This window comes from Cystoisospora suis (genome assembly GCF_002600585.1).
Source record: "Cystoisospora suis strain Wien I chromosome Unknown contig_542, whole genome shotgun sequence".
NCBI lineage: Eukaryota > Apicomplexa > Conoidasida > Eucoccidiorida > Sarcocystidae > Cystoisospora > Cystoisospora suis.
Window position 1 is genome coordinate 26,898 of NW_027153343.1, and position 15,904 is coordinate 42,801.

The window sequence follows — 15,904 nt, forward strand, 5'->3', positions numbered from 1 at the left end:
TCTCTGTCTCCTCTAGAACTTCAATCAACTCTGGACCAATAGAGTATGCGAGACCTATGGGCCCGCTTTCTTTATGAATCTCTCTGTGATCGGTCAATACACTGTATGTACATATATGTAAAGTCTCTACCTAAACATTTAGAGTATGTGGATACATGCATAGACTAGGTACATACAGACAGACTGTGTGTATCTCTATATATACATAGGTGCATGCCTGATATGTGAGTTTTCTGTATAGCTCGCTGTATTCTCTGCATGCCCTCCCGCCTCCACACAGCGAACAGTATAAGTATACTATACTCTCCTTCCTTCTTTTCATTCTCTTCTATGATGGTGCGAAGATAGTTTAATGAACATGACGGGAAGACCGTTAGACAGAGTATCTTCGTACTAACTCTTCGGCGGTTTCTCCGGGTGAACCTCCTGCTGGTGTTTCTTTGATCCTTCGCGTCTTAAGAGAAAAGCGGAGAGAGTAGACAGAAAAAGATAGAGAGATAGATGCATCCGAGCAGCCGGTGTGTAAAAGAAAGAAAAAGACGATAAGAAGAGAAGGCCCTGAAGCCTCCACGAGGCCCCGAACAATCCAGGAGATTACGGAAGAATGAAGAGATTCACATACAGTACACAACTTCCCTCACCCTACAGGCGTTTTCAGCGAATATACTCCTTTCCCGGTCTGACGAACATGTATCGAGATATACACATATATTCCTGCATGCACCTGTATATATGTATGTATGTGTAGGTGCATATACCTCTAGAGAGAGGAGGCACGTGTACACATTTTTGTCTATATACCAGAGCTATATGCACGAAGAAGACAGGGGAGAATAACGAGGAGAAAACCTCTCGTGACTTTTCTTTTCTCCATGAGATCTGGTGTAAAGAAGGAAGGCAAAAGGGAAGAAAAAAGCCTTCCTTTCTTTCTCCTTTCATTCTGTAAATGAGATTATCTTTCGTTCTCTTGAGTTTCTAGTGTGCTTTCTTGGAGCGGCTGGTTGCCCCTCGATTGTCAGCAGCATCGACCTGAGGAGAATCATCTCGATGTCGATGCTGGTGAGAGCCGTCACTACTGCAGGATCCTCTTTGGTCACACTCGCCATGAGCGTGTCTACAAGACTGCTGCTGCGCACTTGGGTAGAGCTCGTAGTCCGGCCTATAGGGCGAGACAGAAAGAAAGAAAGATAAGGCCTAGAGGGAATACATCTTCCTTCTTACCAAGATAGAGCTAGACAAACACACATACAGATCTATATTAAGACAGAGACACACCCCGGCATAGATAGATATATATATATATACATATGCATCGAACTGCCTATCATATACATTATGTATACATCCATATATATATATATATATATACTTATGCCCATGTTCAGCTGGGCTGGTGTTATACGGTACATGCATCCTCCACGCTTATATAGAGGCACACAACGGCAGGTATGTATCTGAACAGAACATATACTCGGCTACGCATGCAGCGAGAGAAAGCGCTGGATGAGAAGAGAAATGGCGAGGTGTGAAATAGCCATCTAGATGTGAGGAGTTTTCTTGAACGGAAGAAGAGCGAAGAAAGAAATTGAAAAGAAAGAAAGAAAAGAAGAAACCAAGAGACGAAGAGAAAAGACGAAGACGAGCTCTGTGGTGTATGTACACTGGGTGGTTGACGTTATTTACCTGATACTCAGCAGCAAGACGCACACAGTTAAGAGAAGAATATGCGTCAAGTTGAAATCGAAGTTTCTCTGAGAAACATGCAACAGAAAAAGAACTGAAGAAGGATCCATTATGAAAATAAAGATATGGCGTAGATGTACACTGGAAGAGAGCAAGGATAAACGACATTCCCAATACTCTTCAGTGGAGTGTATGTACAGGAGAATGGGCAGTCATTCATATGCGACCTAACATCTAATGGGAAATGACTAGATTTCTTTGGCCGAAGTCTTATCTCTTAAGATCAGGAAGCATATAGATATGATGTAGAAAGAGAAGCAACATATACGCAAGTGTATAGAAATACTTGGATATGATTCAGAAGGAGAAGCAACATGTATACACATATATGTATGGATATAACTATGAAAATTTGTATGCGGATATACCTGGAAAAGAAAAATATGTCTGTGTATCTACCTCGGACAGACGATCTCACTGCAGAACGAATAGACGCATGCAGGAGGCTTACAGCTATATACTTCTATCATATGAACAAGCAGACACTTACACAAATCTATTCATAGCGAGAAAGAGAGAAAGAGAACGTCTCCAAGTTGTTTGTCTTGTTTCTTGGCATGTGCATGATACCTAAAGAGAGAGATTCGCAGGCATCGTCTCCGTCGGAGAAAAGACATCTGCCTTCTCCCTCCACACATCTAGCGTATCTCGCCTACCTTTCCACACAAAGTACACAGACCCACATACGTAGATAGACATATACATGTACATGTGGATAGACCACCTGTATGCTGATCTGTCGATCTACATCTACGTCTCTCTATACACCTCTGTAACGATGTTCATCCAAATCACCATGGAGACAAAGAAGAAGAGAAGGAACGCAGACACGAACATGAAGAAAAGAGGAAAGGCAAGACACCAACAGAAACAGAGGCAGAGAGAGAAATACAAGAGTGCACAGAGGAACTAAGCATGGATGGTCTCTATACGTGCAAGACGAGCCGTAGAATACCGAGAGATGTCTCCATTCTTTGTTCTTTCTCTTCTTTCGTTACCTTGAAAGGAAAGAGTTTCTGCATGAAGAATCCTATCTTCCATTGGCTGAATCTTGGGTCTTGAGAGAAGTTCCAAAACTCGCCGAACATGTAGAGCATCAAGGCGGATAGGACCATAGCAAATAAGGCCATGACTGCCGCTGCGAAAGAAAGCGGCAGTGGGCGAGGCAGGAGAGAAGGAAGGAAGAAGAAAGATACGAAGAGAGAGAAGAACGAGATAGAAAGAAAGAAAGGTGAGAGAGGAAAGAAGAAAGATGAATGAAGGAAGGACACAGATGCATGATCGACAAAGGGGTGAGGTCAAGAACACACCCATCGCCAAAGGAGACCTCTAAGTGTATATATATGCATCTATACATATCAGTAAGTATGTGTATTGGATTCAGATGCATGTGAAGCACATAGCATGGACATGAATATAGAGAAGAATCGCTGTAAGGTTTCAGACAGACAAGTAGAATAAGCACTTAGGGATAGACACAGGAAGAGACAAGAGAAAAAGAAACAGAGACAGAGAGAGAGTTGCTTACTACCGAGGTAGACACACACATATCTCTACAGGAACAATGAAGTAGGCACATAGACACCCTACGACATATCCATTCCCGTAGAAGTAAAGAGACAGACAGCCAAAGATAGCACAATCTCTACGAGACAGATTCTGTCTTGATTTAATCTCCCGTCGTTGTCATAAAAGAGTATCTACTAGATGGGCCGCTCTCCAACCGGCTCCTGTCGACAGGAAGTAAGGGAAGGTGTAAAGATGAGCGCATTCCTATCTCTTTCTATCTGCTGAACCAAAAGAAAGAAGGATTGCAACGATCAGCTACAAGGAAACGGCTAGTCTCTTCATGAAAAGGAGAGAGGAAAAAGAAGGAATCTAATTTGCAAAGAAAGAAAAAAAGAAGAAAGACCTCTTTCTTTCTCTTTCTCCCCCCTGCCGTCCATCCATCCACCCATGTGTGTTGAAGGATAAGACCGGAGAACAAATAAGATGATCTCTCGAGATGTTATGAAGAAGAGAAATAAGAAAAAGAAGAAGAAAGGGGGATGAGAAGATGAAAAGAAGACTGTCCTCTTCTTGTGCTTACCGTCAAGAAAACGCGCAGGAATCACCACAGACCCCATTGTGCCGAAGGAAAGAAAGAGACAGAGTCAAAGACGAGAAGAAAGAAAGATAGAAACGAAGGAAGAGCGAAAGAGTAAAAGATGAAAGAGCAGATAGAAAAAAGAGGAGAAAAAGAGAAAGATTACTGAACGGAGCGAAGAGAGAAGTCAGTACGGGCGAAAGAAAGCACGCTGCCCTAGAGAAAGAAGCGATAGATGTCTGGGGAGGGCGTGGATTCGAGTATCCCGGCTCCTACGGGGAAAGAGGAAGGAAGAGAATGAGAAAAGAACAGAAAGATGTTGTCTTAAGGTCTGGAAAACATTAGAAGAAAGTAAGATGGGGCGTTAGAAAGATTGAAGAAGATCACCCAGAAAAGAAAAAGAAACAAGCAAGGCTTTTTGAAAGAGAAGAAAGCAGCCAGTCAGTAGGAGGGTGGAGTAGTAGTTGGAGTAGGAGAGGGTGTAAGCCGTCAAGCATCGTCATGTGTCTGGGCGAAGGAGGGATCGAAATGAGATGTTGAAGATCGAGACTATAAGAACAGCGAGACGACTGACACTAAGGAGAGAGACATAAAGAGAGCGTTTTCTAAGCTTGGAGATTTCGGCAGTCCAGCTCTTTTCCACGTCTTGATTCAGACCATGACGAAGAAAAGAAAAGAATATCCTCGGAATCTTTTCGTGTCTCCCGTACTTCTTCATCTGAGCTATCTAGATACGCACAGCTCACCTACATACATACATATACATGTATATATCTATATATATGACGCAGCATAGCTGTTTATGCACCGTTGCGGTCCAGGTGAATAGGCCAGGTGTATGTGCATCAGAACTTTCTGCAGTCTCGCATTTCACGTGTATGGAAGTAGAGAGAGAGAAAGAGGAGCATGCCCTAGTAACGGTGTAGACGTCAGAGTGGATGGCATTTGTTGTACAGTGACGTAACAAAGGAAGAAGAAGAAGATAAACATGATCAGATATCTTCAGAACTCAAGTGCCCCCCCCCCTCAAGTCATGGATGAGAAGCCTCGGGAAGAAGGAACAAAGAAGGGAGAGACAGATAGCCAGGTAGATGGAGATGAGAATAGAAGTAAGGAACGACGCATGAGCCTTTGTCCGTGAAAGCATCTTCAAAATGAAGATAAGGAGACAAGGTAAGAAGCAGGAGAAAGAGAATGAGAGGACATTTAGAAGCCTTGACGTCTACATGAGGAGACGGCTGCTGACGTGTCTCTTCGGTTTCGAGAGCTCTCAGTATACTTTTCAACCGGTAACACGAAGGATGCTGGCTTTGTTTCTCTTTTCATCTCTACGGTGTACATGCACACCAGAAACACCGTCACGTCCACATGAATGTTCTTTCAGTATGCATCTGCATACAAACTTTGAGAAACGACGGAGATGGGAATTAGAAGGAGCCTTCATTCTTCTTACACTGTTATTCTTGGTGTATGTGGAGACGCTCCTCAAGAAGTTTTGTGCGTCAGATGGCTGGGTAGAGAGCCGGTCGGTCATCCCCTTTATCGCTCTTCCATCTAGCTCCATCTCACCAACGGAGACACTCGTTTCTACAGAGTCCACAACCGATGTGATAAGAGAGGTGCGTCGCGTGTACGTACACCTGGTTTCAGAAGGAATCTGTTTCCGTGGCTCTGTGTACAAAGTGCATTCTTTCATAGTAAGAGATCAAGAAGATTCTGTCACAATTGTTTTATCTTCTTCGAAGGAAGATCAGAAAAAGTGTATCAGTTGAACAGAGATGCCCCTTTTTTCGATCTTCACCATGTCAGGCAGAGATCCGCAAGAGATTTGAGCGAGACATCCTCTTTTTGTTACCGAGACTCCAGAGAAAGTAAAAATGCACTTGTTCTTCCTCACCATTGAAGTGTTCTTTCGACATGAGCCCGCGTACGGACGAGGAGAGAGGAAAAAACAAGAATTTAGAGAAGAGAGACACAAACGAGCTAGATCCCTCATTTATAAAATATCTCCAGCATACACAGATCCAATGGGTGACGGTGTATATACACCTAAATTTTAGTACGAGAAACAACATCCCGCTTTATACACACTCTCTCCACTCAACATAGACATGCATAAGTCTCCCTGTACACACGAATATACATACATATGCATGTATATACATGGGAATGATCCCCCTGTGCCGAGTTATCGCATGCGGCAAAATCTTCCACGAGAAAACCTTCACTCTAATAAATCTTTAAAGAAATCGCAAGTGAAATCTCTGTCTTCTTGTGCCAAATCCCTGCCGCAGAAATAACAGGAAAGGAAGGGATTTATCCAACTAGAAGAAAAACACGCATATAACGAGCCACGGACGGAGGTATGTTCAACGCTCATTTGACACCAAGTGTACATACACCTTATACTCTGCGAGTTATCCTCGCTTTATCCCTATTGTGTACTACAGACGGAGTCACTGAGCAATCCGACATATATACATAGATATGGTATATACGACGAGTATATGTATGGATATATATACATATATATATGTATAGAAATGTATACATACATAAAGATATAGAAAGGGAGCGATAGAGATCAAAGCAAAGAAGGAAATAGCGAATTGGGCTTATAAAGTAGGGACGTCGTCTTTCGACATAAGAACACTTGCGCATGAACTTTGAAGCGAAAACAAAGATTCCTCTTTTCCCCCCCGGGAAGGAAAAAAAGCCAAAAGAGATCTCTCATCGGATCGACATCTATCTACGTCCGAGTCCCTATAGACCCCACCACTCGAGCAGTTCACTTCCTTACACCTCCATCTACTCAATGCATGTGAGATATGCATGCATACACATATACTTACGGACTGTGGAGAAATATCTAGATTTATGTAGCAGAGATAACTTCAACCATAGTCACCATGCAAGAGGGAAGACTATCATGAAAGGAGACACTTCAATGAAGGAAAAGAACCGCTGACTAACAAAGAAAGAGAGAAAGAAAGAGTAGTGAGACTGTCTTCACAAGAATATCCGTTTGCGGAGGTGAATAAAGCGACTGAAATGATAGAGAAAAAAGAGAACACAACTTCCCCTAATGCAACATTTCAGGGAACATCAACTGCTTCCCATCTCTGACTTATCAGTCCCGTGCGACAAAAACACTTCTCTTCGAAAAAGAAAGGCAAAACAAACACGAGCGAAAAAGCAAGCAAAACAAAAAGCGCCTAGTCTGACGGCGCTGCGGTGGAGTGCGAAAAAAAAGAGAATCTTTCAGGTGTATGGACACCTCAACAACCTCATGATACACCAAATCAAAGCATGAAAAGAAGCTAGTCACAAAAAAGAGATTCACCGGTTATATGAAGGAAACACTTCGGTCCAAACAACCAGAATATGAGGATGGAATATTAATAAAAAAAGCGCCTGGATTTCCGGCGCTGTTGTTGGGGATGAAAGGAAAAGCTTTCGGGTGTACGTACACCCGAGCCACCTCAAGATACACCTCGCACAACGTACATCAAAAAGCTTGGTGAAAAGCTTCACTTTGAAAGCACTTTTTTTACAAGTTCTCATACAAAACATACATGCTGAAAGGCACTTCCAGACATTCTTCAGATATTTCTTTATGTATCTTCTCACTGTGTCGACATGCACTTCACGTATACTTTGATGTCTATGCTGATCCCCGTAGTATTACTCATTCAAGGCTGCGCGCGTGTACATATACATGTACGTACTCGCCGAGGGCGCTCTGTCTCTTTCTCTCTTCAAGCTGGATGTATATTTCTCCGCAAGACCTCGGTATACACAACATGTGTATCGAGGTCTTGCGGAGAACCTATACCCTTTTTAGCATGCTGTACTGCAACAGAGGAATAAGTAGGTGGGATAGAAGATCACACTGCGATAGAAAGTAAACCCTTCAGATTCGAGTCCTCCTAGCAGCTGATTCGAGAGAAGCAATACAGAGAGAGACTAGGAATGTATGAAGGCTCCTCTATTCCTACTCTCTCATTCTATTCTTTCCTTCATTCTCTTCCTTTTCCCTTTCTTCTTCGATGGACAAAATCTTCGAGATCTCGAGATGGAAAGAAAGACGAATGAATCTATTTCATTCTGTCTCTTCGCTCCTTCTTCATCTTTGTTTCCACAGGATACAAAAAAACGCCCAGTCTATTCGTGACTGGTCTCTTCTACGAAACGAACACTTTCTTTGATTCGTTCTTGTTCTCTCCTTCTCTTTCTGCCGTCCAATGGTGTGGTTGTCGAGAAGGAAAGAAAGAACCTTTCGAGGAGAACCTACATGTGAGAAGAAGATCTTCGCTCTTTGACTCAAGTCAGCTTGAAAGAAGGAAAGATGGACAGAAATGCATTCTCTCTCCGTACATAAGACGGAAAGGTCTAGGAGAAGTAGATGTCTGCTTGGCTGATGCATGGGGGTCAGGTAGCAAGCTGAAGGAATGAATGATACGAATCTCGCTATCTCTGCCTTTCTCTTTAAAATCTTCACAAGAAGTTTTCAATACTTATGGAGCTATCTCCGTCTTTACTTATCTTGGTCTAGAGAAGAGAGTATCTCTTTCTCTGTTCTCTTTATCACGAGAAGATCCTTTCAAGTCGGTCTCGTGTTCCGCAAGTAACCCAACATGTGTCTCTTGTTTTGACTTCTCTCTCAGATTCGCGATTCTTCTTCTCCATCCCTTCTTTCTCATCTTTCTCTTGCTCTCCGCATCTTTCTTTCCCCTCTCGTTCAAACCTCTTCGCCTTTTCACGTGGCTAGTATTAAAGAAGGAAGGAGAAGAGAAAGAAAGAGAAAGAATAGATCTCTTCACAAGAAAAACCACAGAAAGGATCAGATCCAGAGTTATGTAGAGCGAGAAGAAGTAAGAGCCAGAGAACGAGAGAGAGAGAGAGAAAGCGACAGAGAGAGAGAGAGAGAGAAGACTCTCTACATTTGAATTCTCTACTCGTTATGGATTTGTCAAGAGAAGGATGACGATGAGACGAAGAATGATCTTTCTCTCATAACTTGACTTTCTTCTTCTTCATTTCTATTTATCAGGTGTTGTTGCCTGAGCTTTCGTACTTACTGTTTTTCTTATGGAGGAGAATAGACCGTCATACCTTTGAGCCTTAGATTAAGATCAAGAAAATCCCGACTGACCTGCGGATCTGCCGACATGCCTATCGAACGTAAGCCCGACGCAGGAATTCTGAAAGGAAAGAAAGACAGAAGAGAGAGAGAGAGAAAGAAAGAAGAGAGGAAAATGAAATTGTATAGAAGAAGAGAAGAAGATGAAGAACTGAGACACATCGCTATCTGCGTCTATAGACATATATCCATACATGCTTATGTCTAGTGAAGAGGAAAAGAAGACAACCCCGTAAAGCAGAAACTCGCTTTCTTTGATAAGATGAATAAGAGAAAGAAAGAAAAAAAGAGAAGATGATAGAGAGAGAAATTTCTATGAGAATTTCATTCATCCCCTTCAGTTCTTCTTCAAGATAGACACACACCCCCTCTTGCCGAAAGAGTTCTATCTACGATCTCTCAGCCCCGCAATTCTCAGGAAAGAGAAGACAAAAGACAAGAGAAGAAAGAAAGAGAGAAAGAAAGAAAAGAGAGAGAAGATTGAAGAAGAAGATGATAACGTTCGGGTGGATGAGGATCTTACTTGTCTATGACAGCACAAAATTCTCCAAAGAGTCGACTGTCTTCAACTTTGATCACGTTCGGTAGAATTCTCTTAAGTTTTTCTTTTAGCTCCTCATAGGAGATCTTTTTATCTCTCTCTCTCCATTCAAAAGACACTTGAAACGTGTAGACCTTTTCTTCTTCTTCCTCTTCACCTTGTTCGGCTCCTTTCTTCTTATTCTTATCAACTCCTTTTTCTTTGTCCTGTCTATCTTCAGTTGCTCTCTGGTTCATAACGTTCTCATCTCGATACTCATTCTCTTTGTTGTTCTTCTCTCTCTCTTCCTCTGCTTCTGTCCTACCTTCCTCTCTACTTCCCCGCGAATCCCCAGGGGAGTGAGAAGATGACGAAGAAGAAGAATTCTTACTTCGATGTTCTTCCTTTTCTCCTCCTTCTTTATTCTTCGCGTCTTTGCCTTCTACTTTACACCTTTTCCGTTCACGGCCTCCTTCGTCACTGTCCCCGTCATGACGAGGAGCCTCATGAAGATCTTGGGCGCCTTCGTAGACTTTCTTTTCTTCTTCTCCTCTCTTCTTCTCCTGCTGCTCCTGATCCTTTCCTTTCAGTTCTTTTTCTTTTCGCCTCTGTTCGCGATCGTAGAGAATCTTGAAGACGCAGCACTCACTGTGCTTTTCGCGATACTTCTTCTTAATCAAAAGGCCGCAACCTGCTGTCTTCGCATGGGGACAAGGCACGAACTTCTCCATATTGCGATACCTGAGAAAAAGAGAAAGAAAGAAAGAAAGAGACAAGGCAGAAAGATCAAGAGGTTGAGAGAGAGAGAGACGGAGAGAGGACAGAAAGAGCTTGGAGAGCAGCGAGACATACAGATAGAGAAAGGAAGAGAGAAGAGAAAGACAAATATACAGAGAGAGTGAGAAAGAGGGAGAGAAGGAAAAGGAGAGAAGAAGAAAGATGTGTAGAGAGGGAGGAGGTGGAGGAGAGGGACAGAAGACAGTTGAGAGAGAAGAACGAAGAAAAGATGTGAGAAGATTTATACAAGATTAGAGAGTTATGAAAACGCGTGTTAGACACAAGAAAGAGGAAAGAAAAGAAAGACCACTAGGGACAGAAAACATACACAAGATCGTTGAAACTGAGAAAAAGGAAAAGAGAGAGAGAGAGAAAGAGAGAAACAAAAGAAAGGAAGAAAGGAGAAAAGAGAAGACGACGACGAAGAGAGAAAAAGGAAGGAATGAGCCAGTGAACTGATATGTTTGGATGGTATATGCGTGATAGATGAATCGACTTTTATCTACACCTGGGTGTCGAGGAAGAAGGAATGAATCGATTTGCTTTTTCATACCTGCATCGAGGTTCGTGAAGAAGAAGAAGTTCTTCAGTTCCTCGCACTTTACACCCAGAGAAATGGTATCTACATGTACGAACAACGGGATTGAATCGACAGCGATTCTCGTGAAGAGAGGCCTAGGAAGAAAGACAACAGGCGAGAAAGAGAGGAAGAAGATGAAGAAGAAAGAAAGAAAGAAAGCTCTCCTCATCTCATCCTGCCAAGAGACCATCTGGTTCTTCTTTTTAGAGAAACAGAAGCACAGGAAGAGAGAAGGGACACAAAGAAGAAGAGGAAGAAGAAGAAAGAGAATAGTCAGAGAGGAATTCAATGAGGGGTACAATGATACGTATGTGAGAAGGGTGTTGAGAGAAAAGAGAGGAAGCAACACAATAGATCCGTCTATCTATCTATCTATCTAACTCTCTCAATCTCCCTCTCTCTCTATCTGTCTCGGAGTTGATCTTAATCCATTTCCGAAGAAGACGAGAAGAATGAAATCCAAGCACTGAAAGCTCCGAAAGAAAAGGAAACATTCTCACGCTACTTTGATCCATTTGTCTTCACACGAGACAGAATCCGAATTGTCACTGAGAGAAGCACAAATACATCGGGTCATGTCTACGAGACCACTCTCTATGTGAGGTGTACATACACACACATGCAGCTAAATAGCTCCTCGGGGTCAATCCCGACGAATCAACCGGAAGTAGATGAACGGAACCTCGACGAAAGTATGAGAACAAGGATGGGTGAAGAAACACAGAGAAAGAGCTCTCTCAATTCGGTTTGAAACTGGTCTTTCCACCAGGAGAGAAGAAAGCAATTTCTCTCTTGTCCTTCTTCTCTTTTCCTTTCTATTCCTCCTCCCTCACATCCACGATCAACTACGGGGAGATGAAACAGACCTCCTCACCCATAGTAAGAATAACAACGATGAATGGAGAGAAAGAAAAAGAGAAAGAAGAAAGAGAGAGAGTCTGTCTCCTGTTTTCTTCTTCTATAGGATTTTTTTCTCTACGGTCACAAGAGACACCTGAATGCTTCTTTCAACTCTTCTTCTTCTTACCTCTCGTCTGATAAGAGGTGCGATGCAGCCTCGATCTCGATAGCTACAGAAGATTAAGACATTGGGACAGATCTTTTCATGCTTTTCAACTTGGCTGAGAGTCCCCGTGACTGTACACCCACTAACTGTCCCTACACAGGTAACGCGAAGAGACTTCACCTGGAGGCAAATCAAATGCACAAGAAAGAAAAAGAGAGAAAGAAAGAGTCAAAGAACGAAAGAAAGAAGATGAAAAGAAGATCTACTGCTTGTAGGGAGAAAAGAAAGAGAGACAACAAGGATGAGGTATTGACGGTTTAGGGATGTGAAAGAACGAAAGAAAGAAAAGCGAGAGAAGAGACCGAGAGAGAAGAAAAGGAGATGGTGTTTTGTGTTCTTTCGAGATGGAAAGGAATCCGATGAAGATGACGGTGCAGATCGCATGATCAAGGTCCCTGTGTATGAAGATCGTGCTATCTCCCAGGTGTCGATACACCGCTACACGCATACATGTCTATGAATGGTATCAAGCAGGCATAGTGATAATTCGTTTGTAAACGTATATATACAGATATAGACCATTGAATGGATGTCCTTAGGTCTCTGTATATACAAGATAGATATAGCGAGACAGAGAGCTCACGAAAAGGCGATCTCTGATGTATCTATCCATTCCATGTATCGAAAATCGAAGAAGAGATGAAAGAGAGATAAGAGATGAAGAAGCCTCAGTGCAAAACATAGATGGAGAGAGATGTCAAAAGAGAGAGAAAAACTTATGAGAGCATGAATAGAGATTTATGGAGAATCGATTCGCAGAGAGAGTGTCGATTTTCTCAGACTACTGCTACGTTTCTCTATCTACATAGAGAGAATGAAAAGAGGGGGGCATAGAAGGTACAGAGAGAGCTTAAGATCCTCATACAAAGAGGTCTTGCAGGCGTATGTATCGTACACACTAGTAAGGGAGTGAATCTCTTCCTTCTCTTCTTCTTCTTCAACTACCCATTGTACAGGAAAAGCACAGAGAGCCGAGAGGGGGCTGAGATGGTAGATTACATGCTCTCACCAAGACTTCATCCAAGAATCGTAGACTCCAAGAAGGAAAGGAGAGCAGTCTCTTCTCTCGTCAGCATATGAGCTTCTATACAGACGGCTAGATACTTTTAAGCATACCTATATAGACATAAATATCGATCTAGATATTTTAGCTAGAGATCAACCAAGACTCTCTCTCTCGAGAAAACCCTTTGAAATGCCATGGAAGAAGATTCGATCAAAACTTCAAGAGTGATGACATGCCCCCACAAAGTTGACAAGATCATTCCTGAGAACCACAGAAACACAACGCCTTCTCTTTGCTCCGCTTTCTCTTTCTTTCTTTCTTTGTTGCGCTGGCTTTTCTTTCTATCTTTCTATCTCTTTTGTTTCTTTTCCAGTGGGTGGACTGACCCTTGCAATGCGATCTCCAGGAACGCCTATGAGATTACTGGAGGTGACGGGAGTTCGGCAGAGAGGGCAGTTGACGGATTGCTGCTGTCGAAGTCGATTGTTGATGTGACTGCTTATGCATGTATAGCAGAAACAATGCGAGCAAGGTGTCTGACAACTCACTGCGCTGTCAAAGCATATAGGGCATTTCAAATCTTCGGGAACTTCATCTAGGTACGTACGCCGCACAGGAACAAGGATACTGGGTCTGAGATAGGTTGAAGAAGAAGATGAAGAGGATGAAGAAGAAGATGAACAGGATCGATTTGACGTCGGATGCGGAGGAGCATCAAGACCTCTCGATGATGCGGAAGATGAGGCCGACAATGTTGAGACCGCAGGAGCAGCCGTTGGAGGATAGTCGAAGTGATGCGACGAAGAAGAGGAAGAAGAAGAAGGATGAGGATGAGCGGTATGCTGAGGGAGATGATGCGAAGTTGTATGGTGATGAGAGGTCCCACGTGCTGAAGGATTGCATGAAGAGTGAGATGGGATAGCGGGGAGGAGATGCTGGGGTGGATGATGGCATGCAGTAGAAGAAGAAGATGAAGAGGGACGGGGGAGAAGAAGGAGATGAGAATCTTGAAGCTGAGGATCTTGATGCTGATGAGAAGAAGAGGAAGGAAGAGGTGAAGGAGACCGAGAAGAAAAATTTTCGTCTGTGCTTCTTGCGCTGTCACTTGCCGCAGCGATAACTGAAGAGGAACCAGTGGACCGTCGTGTTAGATCCATCGTGATGAAAAAGGAGACAGAGTGCGTGACAGATAGGTAAAGAGACAGAAGAAAAATAGGCTATAAAAGAGAGGGATGAGAGAGAAGCTGAGACGATGCAAAGGAGACAGAAAGGACTTATCAATACAGGATGATAAAGATAGTAGTAGAGAGGAGGAAGGATACAGAAGAAGAAAGATGTTCTCAAAAGAAAGAGAGCTGAAAGTTTCTTGTGAGAATCGTTGCGAAATAAACCGGTGTTCTCTTGGAATAAGACACAAGAAAGAGAATGAAAGGCATACCTCCCGGTTTTCCTTTCTCAGATATAAAGAAGGCTGATGGCGCTGTGTGATGAGTAATTTGCGTCTTCAAGGAAAGAAGAAAAATGGAGAGAGGGATCGGAGGCGGGAATTGAAGGACAAAGAGAAGTCTCTGCAAGGATTCTCATCAAAGAAACCCGTCACGTCTCTGTGTAAAAGACTCGTGAAATCTTCTTCTCGAACAGGCAAAGGAAATCCAGGCATCGATCATTCATATCGGAGAACCTCTAAAAATGTATAGATGTGTATAACGTCCACGTAGACGTGCACATACGTGCACACGTATACAGTTGACAGTACCTACGGATATACAGGAATATATATACATACAAGTTTACATGTAGATATGTATATGGCTGGACGGAACCGCACGTCAAGCCGTTGTTCTTTCAATAAGAGAAAAAAATCGGAGAAGCAAGGCAACTCCGTGAGTGAAGAAGAACCTTCCTTTCTTTCTACCTACTGCGTCATACGAGAATCGCTGCAACTCTTCCACGAGACGGCGTATACCTAGATGAAAAAAACGAGCCCTCGCTCTTACGACGATCTGTTTGTGTATACACACCGGAGCTGATCTTCACCATCTTCAGGTGACTTGGGCATATCACCCTGATCTGAAACTCGACTACGCAAAAGCGTAAGAATACCTTGGCTGGTAAAAGAAACTATGTTGATGAGTACAATGCCGCAGAAATTGAAGGAGACAGCAAAAGTCAGTAGGGCGACCAATCCTCGAAGTCGGCATAAGGAAAAGAAACCATCCGGATCACGTATATCGTGGTGGCCGGTGATGAGCGTAAGCGAAACTACATGAGTTGCTGACGTGAAGAATTTGAAACAAAGGAAGGAGGGGGGGAGGAGGCAGGAAGGGAGAGGAGGGGTGTGAGGCGGGTACAAGGGGAGGAATTTAGATAGACAGAAAGAGAATTTGGGGAGAAAGGATGGAGTATCGTTAGTCCAGGAAGATGTCGAGCTCTAAGCTACGACACTCCTGTGACCACACACGAGAGAGAGAATGAAGGAAAAAGCTGCGAGAAAGACCCAGGAACTCTCGCCTGGATGGATGGAGCCGCAGCCTGTTGTCGGCTGAGCGAGGCGGATGGATGAACATCCACCACGTCCATCCCATTCACGTCAAGACGAAAGGGGAGGTAGCAGTGGAAGAAGAGACCTGTAGGACTGACGTGTGCCTGGCAGTAGTAAGGATGAAGAAAGAGCAGTAGGGCAGAGAGACAGAAAAGAAGTAGAACGAGAGACGGGAACAAGTCGCCCTGACCTTGACTTTTCTATGCATAGTGTCCTCCTGGTTCCGAACACTCCTTCAACGGAAACCACCTGCTACCTCTACGTCACATCAGAGAAGGGTTCAAATCACACCCCAGCTGTACGTACACCCCAGTGGATCGCACACGCTTGATGACTGTTCCAGTCACTCTTGGCAAGAGACGGACAAATCCCATGAAGACGAACCCCTTTTTCCCTTTGTTCCTTTTCTCCCTCTGCCATGTTGTCCGGAATACACACAAC

At 43.3% G+C, this 15,904-nt stretch overlaps 2 protein-coding genes across 2 annotated transcripts; both read right to left on the minus strand.

Moving 5' to 3' along the window:
- Window positions 1-516: 516 nt before the first annotated feature.
- Window positions 517-5,394, minus strand: CSUI_001367 (uncharacterized protein). The gene is made up of 5 exons (XM_068061573.1): window positions 5,283-5,394; window positions 3,833-4,101; window positions 2,742-2,881; window positions 1,684-1,751; window positions 517-1,159 (listed from the first exon to the last, which is right to left on the minus strand). The coding sequence occupies exons 2-5, from the start codon at window positions 3,867-3,869 to the stop codon at window positions 976-978; spliced, it is 429 nt and encodes a 142-aa protein (XP_067926450.1). The 5' UTR covers window positions 3,870-4,101; window positions 5,283-5,394; the 3' UTR covers window positions 517-975.
- A 1,004-nt stretch (window positions 5,395-6,398) lies between these two features.
- Window positions 6,399-15,904, minus strand: CSUI_001368 (zinc finger (c3hc4 type ring finger)). Its single transcript, XM_068061574.1, has 5 exons — window positions 13,308-15,904; window positions 11,877-12,035; window positions 10,823-10,944; window positions 9,496-10,233; window positions 6,399-9,033 (listed from the first exon to the last, which is right to left on the minus strand). Exons 1-5 carry the CDS (start codon window positions 14,076-14,078, stop codon window positions 8,919-8,921), a joined length of 1,905 nt encoding a protein of 634 aa, XP_067926451.1. The 5' UTR covers window positions 14,079-15,904; the 3' UTR covers window positions 6,399-8,918.